The sequence below is a fragment of the Colletotrichum costaricense genome, assembly GCF_030867565.1.
Source record: "Colletotrichum costaricense strain IMI 309622 chromosome Unknown Scaffold_12.1, whole genome shotgun sequence".
Taxonomy (NCBI): domain Eukaryota; kingdom Fungi; phylum Ascomycota; class Sordariomycetes; order Glomerellales; family Glomerellaceae; genus Colletotrichum; species Colletotrichum costaricense.
In genome coordinates, this window is record NW_026848241.1 from 1,292,137 (window position 1) to 1,309,316 (window position 17,180).

At 54.1% G+C, this 17,180-nt stretch overlaps 4 protein-coding genes across 4 annotated transcripts; 2 read left to right on the plus strand and 2 right to left on the minus strand.

Moving 5' to 3' along the window:
• Positions 1–2,140: 2,140 nt before the first annotated feature.
• On the plus strand, positions 2,141–3,915 carry CCOS01_11392 (uncharacterized protein; the record flags this gene model as incomplete). The annotated part of the gene is made up of 3 exons (XM_060459545.1): positions 2,141–2,313; positions 2,434–3,603; positions 3,657–3,915. The coding sequence occupies 3 exons, from the start codon at positions 2,141–2,143 to the stop codon at positions 3,913–3,915; spliced, it is 1,602 nt and encodes a 533-aa protein (XP_060310277.1).
• A 700-nt stretch (positions 3,916–4,615) lies between these two features.
• Positions 4,616–5,896, minus strand: CCOS01_11393 (glycosyl hydrolase family 10; the record flags this gene model as incomplete). The annotated part of the gene is made up of 3 exons (XM_060459546.1): positions 4,616–4,914; positions 5,060–5,294; positions 5,384–5,896. 3 exons carry the CDS (start codon positions 5,894–5,896, stop codon positions 4,616–4,618), a joined length of 1,047 nt encoding a protein of 348 aa, XP_060310278.1.
• A 1,897-nt stretch (positions 5,897–7,793) lies between these two features.
• Positions 7,794–11,677, minus strand: CCOS01_11394 (uncharacterized protein; the record flags this gene model as incomplete). The annotated part of the gene is made up of 2 exons (XM_060459547.1): positions 7,794–8,107; positions 8,161–11,677. The coding sequence occupies 2 exons, from the start codon at positions 11,675–11,677 to the stop codon at positions 7,794–7,796; spliced, it is 3,831 nt and encodes a 1,276-aa protein (XP_060310279.1).
• A 1,636-nt stretch (positions 11,678–13,313) lies between these two features.
• On the plus strand, positions 13,314–15,947 carry CCOS01_11395 (uncharacterized protein; the record flags this gene model as incomplete). Its single annotated transcript, XM_060459548.1, has 4 exons — positions 13,314–13,402; positions 13,675–13,896; positions 14,406–15,453; positions 15,537–15,947. The coding sequence occupies 4 exons, from the start codon at positions 13,314–13,316 to the stop codon at positions 15,945–15,947; spliced, it is 1,770 nt and encodes a 589-aa protein (XP_060310280.1).
• Positions 15,948–17,180: the final 1,233 nt, after the last annotated feature.

A 17,180-nucleotide genomic window follows, 5' to 3' on the forward strand; every position in this document is an offset into this window, starting at 1 on the left:
AAGATGATCAAGGTTACGTGCCTCTTCACAATTCCGTGGTGCGGTGGCACGGTGGTATGGTGGCAGCATACGCGACGGGACCTGCATCGGTGCATCCTGACCCTGACGTCAATCGGAGGCTTCGGGATCTCCACCAACTACGAATGAAGTCCTGGACAGCAGGCGGATCATCTCGTGCTATTCCTCACTAGACAGATTCCAGCAGCACGCCAAGGATAAAGGGTCCGATTAGTGTAATTGTGGCCCGTCCAATCTGGGCCTTGACTGCTTTCTGGATTTGTCGCCCTGCCTCTGCCTGCAACCACGAACACAGATCCTGGACAGGGAAGCCAGATTCATTCGGCGAGTTCCAGCTATCACCGCGAATAATTGTGGTGACCCTGCCGCATACGCCGTCGTCTCGGCCTCTTTTCGAAAGTCTGGTCTGCGGTCCCTGTCACCTTGCCTTTTGCTTGAACCACCACCACTCTCTGTAGTGCTCACTGCTCGCTCACACCGGGGAGCCTCATGTTTAGACCGACTCCTCTTAGTGGCCGAGCATTGGACCGAATAATTGCAATGAGACTCGACGTCAATCATCAGCTCACGGGGCACACCCCTTCCCTTGCCTACCGTACCCCCCAGTACACCGTGCACACCAGATCCAGTGCCTTGACGGTGTCGGGTGCTGGACGGTGCCACGGTGGTTGCTTGAAGCTCAGCTGCGTCGGCCGGAGGTACTCGGCGCAATGTACCACCAACGTCACTCGTGAGGCTCGCGACACGGCGAGAGCTATGGCCATCCGGCCCATCGGCGGCGGTCCCACCGTCCCAAGAGGTTCCAGAGGTTCCTCCCAAGGTACCTAGGTAGGCCCTCTCGCTACAACCACAACCGTCAATTTCCAAAGTCACCCTGGTCCGACATGTCACCACGGTCACGGTATTCTCTCTCGCGACTCTCCGCCCGCGAGACGACTGGGCCAGAACCACCACTACCACCACGTCGTTCTTCACCCGGTCTTCACCCGCCATTATCCCACAGTCCAGCCCACACACGTACGTTGCTGCCCGCACTTTTCTTGGTTCGCCCACGGGCCCCCGACTTGTCCGTTTGATGCATGTTGTTGTGGACTGTGGGAGTGTGTGGGAGTGTGGGTTAGCCAGTACCAGCAATGTGGGTATCGTTTTCTTCCTTTCCTTTCGTTTTTTTTTTTTTTTCGTTGTTTAGCAAGCAAACCAAGATGTCCATGCCCACCCCGGCTGCCCTGCTTGGTCAGAGACGTGATCATGAGGCATGAAAAGCACCTTTCCATCAGTCAAAGTGTGGAAACGCATGCGGAGGCATACGGGGATATACGGGGAGTGAAATGGGTTCCCAATGGGTGAGAACGGGGTGAGCATCTGCTCATTCCTTCCTTGCTTGCTTCCTTCCCTTCTTCGCGCCTTCCGTTGTGCTTTCCGCCGTGCCATGCCATGTCGTGCAAGGTAAGGTACCTCTCCTTCCGTGCTCCCTTCCATACCTTGGCCAAGTACCGAAATAAGGTGAGCACCTACCTTAGGTATGGTACATCCCTTACCTTAGTAAGTACTAGGTAAAGTAAGTAACTTGGGTAAGGTAGGAAGCAAAGTGAGGAAGGTACGAACCGGAAAGTAGGTACGTCCCAACCCGGAGCCGTGGTCGCGAGACCCAGTCCCCGGGCACTCCCCAGTCACGCCGTACCTTCCCAGTCAACCCAGACTACTCCGTACCTTACCTATGGAACTGTGGGAAGGACCTGCTCGTCTCCTGACCTCTTTCCTCTAATACAAAAAGAATCCATTCCTTCCCCCATCGTTTACTCTTGGCCCCCTTTCCTCCTTCCCATCCCACACTTCTCCAGACTAATCAGAGTTTTATCTCAACTACCTTGTCCCTCTCCACACCTCAACAGCTCAAGGCAGGTATAATACCTTCCTTCCTCCCTCTCTTCCTTCTTCTTGAAGCAGACACCCAACAACCTCAACACCAACAAGAACCTCGTTCTCACCCAGAGACATCATCACCCTCGGAACCAACAGACTTATCTCTCCCGCCTCTACATCCTCCCCTGGATCGAGAACACCAAACCCACCCCCACATCATCCATCCCCATATCGACGCACATCGTCAGCATCGCCCATCATGCAGTTCCCCAAGCTCGGTGGCAAGGGCGTAGAGCATAAGGACCGGACGGAAGCCGACGCTCCCACCTCGGATTCCAGCTCCGACATCACGGCTGAGCAGAAGATTACCTTCGCCGCCGCTTTCCTCGGCCTCGTTGCCAGTATCGGTGGTTTCATGTTCGGTTATGTCAGGTATGTCTTACTTCCCCGGAGAAACGGGGGGGGGGGGGCACCTCTCCGCCCCGCCCTCCTCCATCTGAGACCTACATGTCTCGCCGGCCGTTCCGTTTGCTGACCCTTTGTTCCTCACAGTGGTCAGATTTCCGGTTTCTTCCTGATGGAAGACTTCATGCAGCGCTTCGGTGAGCCCCAGAATGGCACCTACGTCTTCAGCGCCGCTCGCCAGGGTACCATCGTCGGTCTCTTGTGTATCGGCTGTCTCGTTGGTGCTCTTACTGCCGGCAAGCTCGCCGACACTCTCGGCCGTCGCATGACCATCTCGCTCTTTGCCTTCTTCTCCTGCATTGGTATCGTCATCGAGATCTCCTCCACCACCAAGTGGTACCAGTTCGCCATTGGCCGCCTCGTCAACGGCGTCGGCATCGGTGCCCTCTCCGTCGTCGTTCCCATGTACCAGTCCGAGTCTTGCCCCGCCATTATCCGCGGTGTCATTGTCTCCACCTACCAGCTCTTCATCACGCTCGGCATCTGGCTCGCCGAAATTGTCAACTTCGCGACCCACAACAAGGCCGGCTCTGCCTCCTGGCGCATCCCCAACGGTCTCGGCTTCGCCTGGGCCCTCATTCTCGGTGCCGGTATCCTCCTCCTTCCCGAGTCCCCCCGTTACGCCTTCCGCCAAGGTCGTGAGGACGAGGCTCGCCGCAACATTGCCAAGCTTGCCGGAGTCGAGCCCAATGCCGCCTCTGTCAACCTCCAGATCGATGAGATCCGCGCCAAGGTCGCCGAGGAGTCTGCTGGCGCCGACACCAGCATCTGGGAGATCTTCACCGGCCCCCGCATGTTGTACCGTACCATTCTCGGAATTGTGCTTCAGGCCGGTCAGCAGCTCACTGGCGCCAACTTCTTCTTCTACTTCGGAACCACCGTCTTCTCCGCTACCGGTCTCAGCGACAGCTACGTCACTCAGCTCATTCTTGGATCCGTCAACGTCGCTTGCACCTTTGGCGGTCTGGTTGTTGTCAAGAAGTCTGGCCGCCGTATTGCTCTCATCGTCGGTGCTCTGTGGATGATGATGTGCTTCTTCGTCTACGCCTTTGTCGGTCACTTCGCTCTTGACACCGTCACCCCCTCCAACACCCCCCAGGCCGGCGCCGTTCTCGTTGCCTTCTCTTGCCTGTTCATCGCCGGTTTCGCCACGACCTGGGGTCCTCTCGTCTGGGCTGTCGTCGCTGAGCTGTACCCTGCTCGCTACCGTGCTCCCGCCATGGCCCTTGCCACTGCCTCAAACTGGCTCTGGAACTTGTATGTACCCCTGACTTTCAACTGCAAAAACTATTCAACTAACTCCTTATCAGCCTCATGTCCTTCTTCACCCGATACATCACCGATGCCATTGACTACCTCTACGGTCTCGTCTTCGCTGGCTGCTGTGCTGCCCTGGCTGTCATTGTCTTCCTCTTCGTCATCGAGTCCAAGGACCGCACCCTCGAGGAGATTGACACCATGTACGTCCAGCACGTCAACCCCATCACCTCTGCGAAGTGGCGCGGCGAGGTGCACAAGCACCACCACGAGTCCGCCAGTGAGGAGGAGAAGGTCAATGCCACTGCCTAAGCGCATTTCTTTGGCGTTTGAAATGTCTTGTGCATTGGAAACACCGCAAACATACACATATTGCATTCTGTTCCCCTCTAGCTTTCTAGGCCAGAGAGAAAAGACCTGTATCATACAAACTTCATTGCGACGGCGTTGGGTGGCATCTTGTATTCTTAAGAGAATTCGTTCATGAGGAATGAGAATTATTTAATTGATCAACATTCGAAAGACTTTGATGCATACAAGTGATACATGTCTATATTACGGATCCGACGCAAGAGGATTGATTCGCTTACTGGGTTGAATGGTCATAAGAAGGCTTAGATATTATAGAGATGTACTTCACTTGTCCTTTTCAAGCTCATTAGACAATGTCAAGAAGTTGTTTATGTATTGGAGTTATGTCTCTGTGGCTTGCCCTCTTCTAAGTCTAAAGGACGAGGGCTGGGAGCCGATGTATGTCTGCCTCCTTTCCGTGTTACCGGCGCCCACCAACGATTACCAGATGATATGATACCATTGAAACTAGGCCACGTTGGTTCAACAATTGTGAGTAAGGCTGAGCGCAACGGAGCGCAGCTCCGCGACGCCTAGCAAGTATCTGACAAGCCAGATCTCGCCTTATGTATCAGGTTCAAAAAGGGGTCATTGTATGCGATGCCAAAGTCACACAGTTGAACTCAATCCCCATCCCTTCATCTTCTCCATCTCAGTTACCTCACTTGCGCAACTTGGCAACGATGGCGTTGTACGCAGGCTTGGGGTTCCAGTTCTCGTCAAAGAGCAGGGGCTTGGCGGTGGCCATCCACGACTGCTTGTCGCTGACGCCCCAGACGGTGACGCCCTTGCACTTGGGCACGTTGAGGCAGGCGCCGACGACGGTGGCGTAGTCGTTGGGGGGCGCGCCGGGGATGTCGAGCTCGGTGATGGCGATCTCGGAGGCGCGGGAGCGGGCGAGGGCTTCGAGGGCGGCTTGGATGTTGCCGGACATGTTTGCTGCCAGGTGGGCTTGGGAGCCTGTGTGGTGTTAGTCGTGCCTTGGTTCTGTCTTGGTTGTTTGACCCCCGTCTCTCATGAATGACTCTCCGTCTTTGAGCATCTTCATCTACGGAGTACTTCTCCATGGGGCTGAGGGGGTGGAGGTAACTAGAGGTAAACTCACCAATACCGTCAATGGGGATGCCCTGCCCAATCCACTGGTTCACCTTGTTCACCATGGCCGTGACCTTGCCCCAGCCGGCGTTGTCGAGGTTGTAGTCGTTAATGTACAGCTTCGCCGCGGGATCCGCGAGGCGCGCGGCGCGGAAGGCGACGCCGATGTACGCTTCGCCCAGGACGTTGGAGAAGGCCGTGCTGCGGATCGTGCCGTTGTCGTTGAAGGCTTCGTTTACGACGTCCTGTGCATTGTCAGCTTACGGTGAACTCATACTCATACCAGATGTGTGAAAACGGAGAGGAACCATTTCAAGCAAGTCAAAAAACATACCCATGACCTGATCTTGCCCTTGTACTTGCCCACAATCGTCTTGACGTGCGTCTCAATCACCTTGGTCATGGTCGCCTTGTCCTTGATAGCAGACACCCACGCCGGCAAAGCCTGATGCCAGAGCAACGTATGGCCCCTAATGCTCTTCCCATTCTGTTGCGCAAAGTTGACGAGGAAGTCCGAGTTTGTGAAATCAAAGTTGCCCCGCGTCGGCTCGGTGGCGTCCCACTTCATCGAGTACTCGGGCGTCACCTGGCCGAAATTCTGCTGGATGACGGCGGCGGTCTTGCCCTGCTGCATGATGCCATTGTCGCCCGAGACGCCAATGTAGAGCTTGCCCTTTGCCTTGAAGAGCTTGTCGATGCTGGTGGGGGATTGGCGGGTGAGGAGGTGGGCGGCGGCGTGGTGGCCTCGGGCGGCGTGAGAGTGAGAGTGAGAGGCCGCGGTGTCGTCGGCAGTGGGGAGGCCGAGGACGGCGAGGGGGGCTAGGAGGAGGGGGAGAGAGAACTTCATTGTGTCTTGTTCGTTTTTGGTTATTGTTGCCTTGTCCAAACTGGCGCGGATTGTGTGTATTTTTTACAATGAGTGTCTATGGGTTGAGTAGTTATGATCTAGAATGAGCGTCTGGCGAAAGGAATGAATGACTGAATGAATGAGAAGAAGCAAACACTTTGAGAGAGAAAAGCATTCAAGCAAGGCGCCTAACTGTGTGTGACAAGCTCCGCCATGGGGGACATCTGCCCAACTTATTCAGTTTCCGTCCGGCACGGAGGCTTGCAGTCCGGGCCTCCCGTTTCTCGCTCTCCCCCCTTGGCAAACATTGGCGCATCTCCAATCGCCCGTGCGGTGGTGGGAAATTTCGCATCAAAGAAGTTTGTTTTTTGGAGACTTTTTTCTCTCTTCAATTTGGGGGGTCGCGTTCGCCCGCAAGTCAGGTCAGCAAAGGAGGGAAACCTGCCGTCGGAGGTTCAACGTAAGCTCCGGTGCAGAGAAAACAAACATGTCTGTCTGGGTCCTGCGTGCTGCGTAATTTGAGCCGCCACTCGATTGTCTTGGGTTGCGCGCGCATTCCAAAGAAAAAAGAGGCGCGATGCTGCAAAAACCCCCCACGAAGACCCTCCTGTGCCTGGTGTCGACGATTAAGTGGTTTTACTATAATAGCCTTTGCCGTGTTGAAAATAGCCTTTAATTGCAATGGCAGATCCCCAGTTCTTTCGGGTCGTCCAATCATACTAGCCACAGGGAGCTTCCCTGCCTCTGTTTTCTCTCTTTCGGTTTCTCCAAATCCTCCCACCGGCTGGATAACAGCGAAATGGCCATATAGTAGGTAGCATTTTCACGGAGACTGCGTGCTGGGTTCAGATTTAGCACAGCACAGGAGACTGAAAAAGGAATTAGTGATGGCTCCGTTCCCGTTCCGGCGACCCGGGTCTGCACAATACCCGCAAGCAACATTCCATCAGCCTCTTTGCCCGCTTGTTTGGTGCCACAGGATGCATCAACAAAAAAACGAAAACAATGCGAATGGGTGGAATGCAACAATCTCGGGGACTGGGCTATATATACTCTAGCTGCGCAGCAAAAGTGTTCCAGCCGCGTCGATTTTGCGTGGTCCGCCACGTCGTCAGTCCACGCAACGTCGGTGGTGGCTTGTGAGAAGACGTTGGGCTGCGTCGCGGCCACGTGGGGTGGTCAACTCATCACCTCTTTCTTTTCGTTTTCGCCGTTAGCGACGATAAGACGTTGGCGACATGAGAGACAACTCTGAAATAGTTCGACAGTGCAATGTGAAGTCTGAACCTTGATATCCGCACTCGCCCTAAGGCGTTGCAACTTAGAGCAACCAAGGACCCCGGTCAGGGGATTCTCGTCTCCACCTACCGGCCCGGACAGAGCGATCGGAAGGATCCATCCCCATGACCTGGACGCCGGGCCCGGATGACATAATTCCCACCCGAGACCAGTGTACCACTCAAAGAGCCGATCCGGCATGGCTTGCCTTACCCTGAACATCAAGAATAATGATGTCGGCTCACTACCCGTACAGCGTATCCTGTTACGCAAACCCTCGTATCACATTCTAAAACACGTCGCTCTTCTATATCCTTCATTCTTTTACTGGCGGTATCGCACGAGACTCTATCGTCCTGCACTTGTCTGCTTGAGAAATGGACCACAGTAGAGGAAAAACTAGGACACCGAGTAACACATTGATGATTTCTGCCCTGCGTCAAGTCGCACTTCTCCTAGTGAGAACTGCGCGAGCCATACCATTATACATAATCCCCAATCCCCAGGCCATCATTTCTCGTCATAATTGTACAGATATGTATCACACAGCTTCGTCTGTGAACATCCCTTTCCAGACCTTGTTCTCCCCTGATCCTCACACTCGTCCCATCCCAAATACTTAGTTCTCGCCATCCTTGCGATTTCTTTTGAACAAGTTACTCAAGAACTTCCGCTTCGAGCCCGACGTGGCCTTGTCTCTGGTCGACGAGGACGCGGAAGAAGCAGCACTATCCTCGCTAAGGAAAGTTCTCATTCCCACGGCGTCGTCGCTGTCCGTCGAACGACTCGAGATCGTGTCTCTTCTACCATTCTTGAGCTCAGCCATCGACGCCATCTTACCCAAGAATCGGGAAGGGGCGTTGGCTGATCTTGGAGCATAAGCAGAGGTTGTCGGCTGATTGACACGCTGCTGGCGCTGATCGACCAAAGGTGCTGCGACTTCCTGTCAGTGTTCAGTTCGACGTTGAGGCAGTGGATAAACTTACTGGGACGAGGAGACATCGCCGCCATGGACGCTGCGGGACGAACTGTGCGGTCTCTTTTAATAGAGAAGTCGGCTCGAGTGACGTAAGGGTCGAAAGTCGTGTCAAAAGCAGACGGCGAAGTGGTGTCAATCGGCTTCAAGACAGGGATGGGCGGCGGCGGTCGAGCGGGAACGTAAGACTTGGCAGGACCAGGACCAAAGTCCACGTCGATGAAGGCAGAGTCAGGAGCCTCACTCTTCGGCTGGGGCTTCGGCGTCTTGGGCTTCGGGATCGAAGGAAGCGGCTTGTTAGGCGCTGGAAGAGGAGGCGCGTTGAAAGGAATCGCCTTCATTGATTGAACTTGGCGAGGGCGACGAGTAGGCGTATCGACATCGACTTCCTTCTTCGGCGTCAGCGGGCGGTGAGCCATGGCAGCGGAGCGAGGCGACAAGACCTCTTCCATCTCGCGGTTCAACTCGTTTCCGATATCCGTGATGAGTCTCGAAGTTGAACGAGCGACGGTTCCAGTGCTGGCAGCGGATGCTGCGCGGTCGGCGCTTGACGCCGTAGGAGCTGGACTGGGGCTCTTCATCGTGCTGAGCCTCAGCGGCTTCGGGTATGCCTGGGATGCCGAAATTTGAGGGAGGCTCGGGACAGCCCTGCGTCTTCTGACGTGGAGAGATGGAAGCTCCGAGTTGCGAGAGGACTCAATGGCCTCGGTAACAGGGTCTTTTTGAGCCGGCTCTGGTCGTTTGGGGAGGCGCTTCTGGCGGTAGTATGCGGCAGTGTCGGCTGAGGTTACTGAGGAAGGAATGTGAGGGGAAGACGATAGGTTCCTGGTGACAGAGCTTCGGGAGGGCGGGAGAGGATCTTGGGCCCGCATGCTGGAGATTCTTGAAGAAGCTTCCGGAGCCGAGATCTCGGTAGCCACATGGCGTGCATACTTGCTGCTGACCTTGGCATAGTCGCTTTCCAGGCTTGCAGGAGTACCTTGAATGGGAAGTCGGAAAGAGGCGGCTGTCGACACAGATGTGGCTGTACTCACATGAGATGCAGTCGAGTAGCGATCGTGGCGGTCCACGGCAGATCCAGTCGCTTGCGATGAGAAGTTGCTGATTGAACTGGATGGAGCTTCGGAGTATCTGTGATCAGCAGTATCATCAGTTTCCTCGTGAACGAGATGAGACTGGGTAGTCTCTGAGCTTGGAACGCATGAGGTAGCTTCGAGGCCAGGTGAGCGACGTGAAGCTCTTTCCTGAGAGTGAGCGACATGGGAAGGAAGGTTCTCTGGTTGGCGCGGGGTCAAACCCTCTCCATTCTCAAGCTCACTGGTCGTAGGCGCCAGCAACATCAAGTCCGTAGAAGAAGGGCGACATCCAGTCAAAGGATGGTGAACTGCAGTGACAGCACTATCCTGTGAGTAAATGGAAGAAGTGTCTGCAATATCAGCTGCATCATCTGAGATGCTTTGGTGAAATGTCTCATCTTCAACCACTGGTGTCAGAGCGTCGTCCAAAGTCTGTTGAGTCTCCTGTCTCCGCGTGACCATTGGCGCAAAGACCTCAGTCTGTGCAGATGCCGGAGAGTTGCTCAAAGGGGACACGTTTCCAGTAAAAGGTATTTCATGTAAATGCTCAAAACTGAGAGGCGATACATTGTTTTCGTCTCTGTAACCCGTGGCTGTCAATGTAAACTGCTGGCGATATCTTTCATAAGAAGTTGCAGAGCCATAGCAAAGCGGAGACGCTTCTGTCATTCTACTTTGTGCACGACGTGCAGGTAAGCTTCCTTCAACACTAGTTGTGGATAATGACATAGGTGCAGTGGTTCTTCGAAAAGAAGCATCGGGCGAAGCCACTTCATTCGATGCAGCCTGCGTGAAATCGCTGACCCGACGATGACTTTCAGCGGGCAGCTGTTCGGCATTGCGAGGGTGAGGAAGGGTAGCCGTGAGCGCATCTGTCGGCTGAGCTTCACTGGAAGCTCGGTGGGAAGCAAAGCGCAGGGGCAGTGGAGTGATAGAAGCTCTGTCCATAGGAGATGCCTGAATCATTCCGGGGCGAGATAAGGGCTTCGCCTCACTGGTGGTATCAAGGCAAACACCAACAAAGCAATCTTTCTCTTCTTCAGCCTGGGGGGTGGAAGGGTCATCGAGCAGCAACCTTGTTGACTGCACGAGACTCTCATATTTGGCCGCTGCGGGACCATCAAGTAAGAATCCATCACTAGATGAACGATAATTGTGGTCAGAGCCGATGAAAGAGTATGAGTTGCTGTGGAAGTGAGCAGGCATGAGTGGAGTAGAAGGGCCAAGGTCCAAAGGAAGAGGAACGAAGGACATTCTTTTGCCAACATCTTTGTTCTTTGATGACCGACCCATCTTGGAAAACTTGCAGTCTTTGCCATCGTCCGGCAAGAAGTTTCTCTGAAGGCCTGCGGGTAGTTGCGGGAGCAAAAGGAACTCCTTGAAGTCTTCTGTCCAAGCCCAGACCACAGCAGGCTTGCGAATTGTGCAGTCGACTCCTTCCCTCTCTGCCTTGGCTTTGGCAATGTAATATTGACGAGTGTATTCCATGGGAGCTAGACGAGGCGGAGCATGTCGAAACTCGGGAGGGGCCTCGTTCTGCCCAAAGTAGACGGTAGGGTGTTGAGGCTGAAGTAGATAGAGAGGGACACTCGTCGAAAGGGACGGGGATATCAAGTTTGATGGGCTTCGCAAAGATGATGCGTAGAGCGAATCTCGCTCGCCTCCGGAAATATTCCTGCCGCGTCGAGCCACCGCCTGGCTGAAATCAGATCCAACGCGTCTCATTTCCTCGGGAGCAATGGGGTTGGAGATCTGGGATCTTTCGATTCCTGCGCTTCGCTTGTTGCGTAGCTTGGTAGCACTAGGGACAGCTCTAGTGGGAGTCTTTGGGCGCAGAGAGCTGCTGGACCGGGTCGTACGAAGAAAGCTCCGAGGCGCCGTGTCGGTTGGGGTTCCAGGGGGGAGGCCGAACTGGTCGAGTAGTTCTTTGAGCGTTGGGAGCTCGGGGACATCCCTCTCTGCATCAGATGTAGCAATGAAGTTTGCAAAAGACTTGACTTTGTGAAGGATGTTCGAGGGCGTTCTTGGTCGTTCCACCTGGGCGGAAGGCTTAAAGGGTTGTCCTTTCTCCTTCGAAAGCACCAATGCCTTGTCCATATCCTCTCCGTCTTCAGAGTCGCTTTCCCAAGTATAGATAGGAGTGCCGTTCTGGACCTTGGCTGGCAGAATGAGGCCGTACATGGCAAGCTGGTGTTTCTCCCATCCCTCTTCCAGCTTGATATAATGGGCCAGTGGGTGTTCTTCAAAATCAGTCTTGGACAGTTCTTCAGAGTAGCCCAAGACAGGAGGCTCATCCAAGTCGCAGGCCCATTCGCGGCCATTGGTCTTTGCGCCCGTAATCTCGCGGCCTGGGCATCCCGCCAGAAGGGGAGTGGGAAGAGGCGGAGGTGGAGCTGGGGCCGGAGTTGGTCCTGGTGAGCTGCCCTCGATTTTGGAAGGGGGGGCTTCCATGGCGAGCTGGTGAGCGGTGTTGAGGGAAGTGTTGGTTCGGTTACGTCGAAAGAGCCTCGAGAGCGGAGTGGATCGATCAACTTCATTGATTCCTGGAGTCGATGGACGGGGCTGTGACTGAGTAGAAGGAGGAGTCTGGAGAGTAGTGTTCGCAGTGTGTGCAAGTGAGTGAGCGGAATCTGATCGATAGCGTGAAAGCTGCGAGCTCTTGCTTTTCTTTGGTTTTGGAGTCATTGTTGCGCTGGAGGCTGGAGCACAGCTGGCAAATGGAGGAGCTTTGTGTAAGATAATCGATGGATTGGACAGAAGCATCGAAGCAAGTCGGAAAGCTGGTACAATGAAGCCGATAGGGGATAGTGTGATCCAAGCAGGATTCTCGTTGTTCAAGCCCCAAAACTTTGGTCGAGCAGGGAGAATCTGCGCCAAGATCAGTCAGTGTTCGAGAATATGGTAAAAGAAGGAACATTGGTGACATACTCTCTCGGTCTCAACAACAAAAGAAAGGCGGCTACCCAAAGCCTTCCAATATGGCCAATCGCGGAGTAGTGCTGAAGCTCGTAGAAGGACAATATCTAATGCGAAGGGCGGAGGACCAAGAGATGAGGTTGTTAGTGTATGAGAGGATGAATGGGGGGAAGTGAGAAGCGTGGTGTTTGCGGTAGTTGGAGAAGCCAGAATGGAAATAATTCTGTGGGAGGGAAAATAAACAGTGAAGCGCGTGATGGGCAGGCGCGTCGGGCAGAGGGGAACTGAGAGGGAAGGGACGATGGTGAACTCAACGCACAGGCCTGCCTCAGGAATTGCAGATGATCGATGAGAAAATTCGGTCTGTGGACATTGGCAACGTGAAAGCTGAGGTGGTTTGGTCTGTATAAAAACAAGCCTGCTTGACTGACCACGTAGTACAATGCAACATGTACGCTTTGAGCTCTCGAAGCGTATATTTGTCTTGAGTGTGACATGATATTTATCATGACTAGAAATAGTACTACTCCGTCTACACTTTTAAGCCTAATCACTGAATACCAGGAATTATCATGTTGCAAAGAAGGAAGGAGACTCCAAACAAACTTTTAGTGAAGAAATTGATCAGACAATAAGTAACGATTGAACCTAGATGAGGAGGACATGCAGATCGCAGTAATACCCTTAGTTCATTCGAGTTATGTAAAACTAGCACCATTCTTCGTGTGTCTCGTGGATGAAGTATATTACGACACTGCTGATATGTGAGTAAGTATTTATCCGTACATCAATCAGTCGAGCGAGATGAGGTAAGTCAATAGACCATAGGATGAAGAGAAAGGCATGATTAACATCTTGAATTCATGAGAAAACTGATGAGAAATATGATAGAATCTAAAGGTAAGGCTCGGCTTTGTGGAATAATTTGCTGATGTCTTGCTCCAGCAGACAATGGTTTGATGAAGCTTCGCCAACGGTCTGTCGTTGTGATGGTTGGCTTCACAGCTACCTGAACTTCCTACCCGGAACTTGATTTGCTTACCTAAGGTGAGGTGAAGACAGCACCAGCCACATTCGGGAGTGGTACCATCACGTGATGTAATGGGGGCGCCACAGTTGGGTTCGTCTCAGCTGGGCAGGGGCCACTGCCAAGGAAAGAAGGTCAAGAACCATGCCAAGAAAGGCCAAAGATGTAGCAGGAGCTCTCGGAGTCCTCTCCTTTCGTAGCACCGACGTGTTGTGTTTCCTGTTTTTTCCCCTGTGGCTTGACCGACACTGACTCTTTGTCCTGTTCTCTTCTTTCTCTCTTTAATTTCCCTGTTGTCTGTTCCATAAACACAAAATCTCGCACTCTCCGCTGTGCCTTGCTTAATTCTCTACACCACATTTACTGCCCGCTAGAACCTGCCGGCCGGCCTTTCCCCCCCTCCGCTCCGAGACGCTCTCTCTCACTCGGCGAGGACTTCTCAGCGACCCGTCGCCATCGGAATCGAGCCGCAGCAGGCCCTGCAGATGCTCATCACATAATATAGCAATGACTTTGGCGAGCAAGGGTGGGCAGCGTATGCTGTCGCACTTGCGCCCCTCTCCGACCCGGTGGGTTGGAACGCGTGGCTGCCGCCTCGGCCGCAGTTCTTGGGGGCCGCTGTCAGCACCGGCAAGGACGGCACCGGCATTGGCACCACCACCTTCATCGGCCGTCAACATCAAGACAGCCGCCGCCTGCTTCTCCACACACCCGCCAGCAAGATCCGGTGAGTTGGTGCGCGTACGTTCTCATTTCTTCGTGTGTACCTCTCCAAGTTCCCCATCCTTTCTTGTCGTCGCTGCGCGGTTCCACTCTCTGCGTGGCAGCTTCATCTTCTTCCTCCATGCAATGTTGGCGGGATGGATGTGATGCGGCACCTGCAAGAAGCCCAATGGGGCACGGCTGCGCGAGGCTGGGCGCCAGATATCCGCTTCCTCTGAATGTTTTGGGCAGGGATGCTACATCTCTGTGTAGCCGAGGACCCGATCCTGCAAGCCAAGATGCTGCAAATCAGATCTCGACTGGTTCCCACAGCGAATCAGGCTGCGAACCGGTTGCTGTCACATCTTGCTTGTAATGTACATCACCAATGCACTGTCTAGTAGAGCGGACTTTGCCTTTTGGGCCAATGAAGAGGAAACTCCAGTGAAAGATCCTCCTGTCGTTGCAACAAGAGCTGACCTTCAACCTAGATCAACCACAATCAAGCTCAAAGTCAGAACCTACCACTCCTAGAGCCCAAGATGGCGGCGATAGTCTTCCCAAGAAGATGCTCGAGTCCGCCGCGACGTCGTTCGCCTCCATTCTCGTCCTTGCTGTCGGCTTCGCAGTGGCAGGCTATGCTTACCACAAGACGTACAAGCGCATTGTCCTGAAGAAGATGACCCGCGCCTTCACGCCTGGTGACCCCGTTCTTGAGCTGGCCGCTATTGGGAAGGAAGTGCCGCAAACCTCCGCCGAGGCCGATGATCGGTGGGTGCAGCGGCCAGAGCAGGCACGCGTCGATAGAATTATCGACGGGTCAGAGGCTGGGCACTACTTTTTGCTCATGGGCGAGAAGGGGACCGGCAAGAGCAGCATGCTGATCGAGGCCATGCGTAAAATCGACGGCGAAGGCGTGGCCATGTTTGAGGCCCACGCAGACTTGGAAATTGTGCGCATACGCCTCGGCAAGGCCCTCGACTTTGAGTTCCATGAGGATTACATTGGCGGTTACTTCAGCGAACGCGGTCCTCGCGACACGACGGCTCTGTTGGATATCGAACGTGCCCTCAACAAGCTTGAAAAAGTTGCTCTGGTCAACCGTGAAACGCGAAAGAAGCCCCTGGTTGTCATCATCAACCAGATGCACCTGATCCGCGACGATGACGATGGCAAGGACTTGATCGAACTTCTTCAGCAACGTGCCGAACAGTGGGCGGCGTCCAACCTCGTGACAATGGTCTTCAACACGGATGACTACTGGGTATACGAGCGATTCAAGCAACTGGCTACGCGTATGGAGATCATGTCGGTGCGCGACCTGCCCAAACGCCAAGCTATCGCAGCCCTCGCAAAGTACCGCATGAAATACTTCAACGAGAAGTTGAGCCCAACGAGACTTGAGGAGGTATATGACCTCGTGGGCGGCCGACTCTCGTTCTTGAACCGCGTTGCCAAAAGCAGAGATATGATTGCTACGTGCAAATCCATCTGTGAGGTCGAGAAAACATGGTTCCTCAACCAGTGCTGGATTCTCGGCGCCGAGATGGACGACGATGTGATGGACCAGCAGAAGTGGGCTGTACGTAACGACCCCCCTTTCCGCATCGTCTCAAGCTGGCATGGGAACGCTAGTGGACGATCTGAACTGACAACAAATGATAGGCCGGCGCTATGGTTCTCGCTCAAGCCCTCGTAGATGAGGAAGAAGACATGGAGCTGTACGACGACGAAAAGGGTCACGTACTGCCCAGGTTCCCGATGCACAAGGCGCAGCAAATCATGACGCGTGCCGACTTCATACGTGACATGGACCGGCTCAACCTGTTTAGTATCGCCGCCAATGCTGATGTCCGCGCCTCATCTGTACCGATGCACCGCGCGTTCCAAGAGATCTGCGCCGAGAAGGGCTTCCGGGATCATCTGGAGGCTACGATCCAGCGTATCGGTGACATTGAGTCCCTTGGCCGCACGCGCGAGCTTGTCGCCAAGGACCTTGTCCTCGGTGGCAAGTACCAGATTGCTCGTGACGGCAAGAACGGTGTTACCGTCAAGCTTATTGAGGGTGAAGATTGAGGCATGTACGTCTGAGCCTGAGTCTGGTATGGCCAGGTCGTCAATAGCCCGATGGCGATGCGGAGTCCACCATCGAGGCTGCCACATTCAAGAGCCGAGCTACCTTACGAGACGAAACCGAGTGACTGTGATGGGACAGTGTGACGCGAGCTCAGATCTGATTGTCCGATCCTATGGCCCACCATGACCTATCAACTTCGAGGGCGACCCTTAGATCGGACAAAGATCTGGCGCTGATCGATTATGCGACTGGGTCGATGGACTCGGCCGATATGGGATGAAGCCTGAAGAGACGAACAGGATGACACCGGCTTGCCAGCTACGTGTCGTCCATCGAATGGAGTAGCTGAGAGTTGGATGTGTGGCCCATCCAGATTGCGACATGCGCGTTCGCAGGCACAATAATGCGTGGCTGGGAATGCGACGACCCCAACCTGTAAGATAGAGCACGTTTGCGATTAGATCCTGGGCTCTTTGGCTCGGGGAGAGGAGAGGGACATTGCGACAAGTTGCACCTGTCCCCCTGTACGATTGCCGATTGCACTATAGATTGCAGCCGCTCGAAAGATTTCTTTTGTATCCCATGACTTTTGTAGCCATCAATGTAAACCTGCCCTTGCTGTAATGCACGCCCAAACTCTGCTATTCCGTGGATACCAATCGTTCGTTCGTTACCATCGTGGCTCGGCACCTCGGGGCCCTGTACGGTGTAGTATGCACCGCTGCTCCAGCTCAATCTCGCGACAATGTACTTTATGTAGCAATGAACAGCCCATCAGATAACGCCGCTTGGAGTGGAGACATCCCCCCTCCCCATGTTCGACGACATCACGACTTTTGATGGTTCGACCAGGCCTGTCCCTTGTCGAATCTCAAGACACCACCTCGCCAGGCGATGTCACTGGGCGCGAATACCTACCTACTGCCTACCGTATCTCGTTGGTCCAAATTCTTTCTGCATGTCTCGGATTCGAGACGTTGGGATTGTACCCTCAGACTCTGCAGGTGTAAGGAAAAAAGAAAGGAGACTGGGTTAAGGTAGATGAGGCGGATGCGGAGGAAAGAAAATGGAAAAAAGCAAAAAAAAAAAAGCAAATCCTTGAAGATGAAAAGCACGTACCAATTTACCAACCAACCACCAACCACCATCCACCACCACCATCGCCCCCCCCCCGCGCCATTTCTCTCCCGCAGCGCGCCGCCGACCTTCCCGAAGCGCCGTCCCGGGGGATA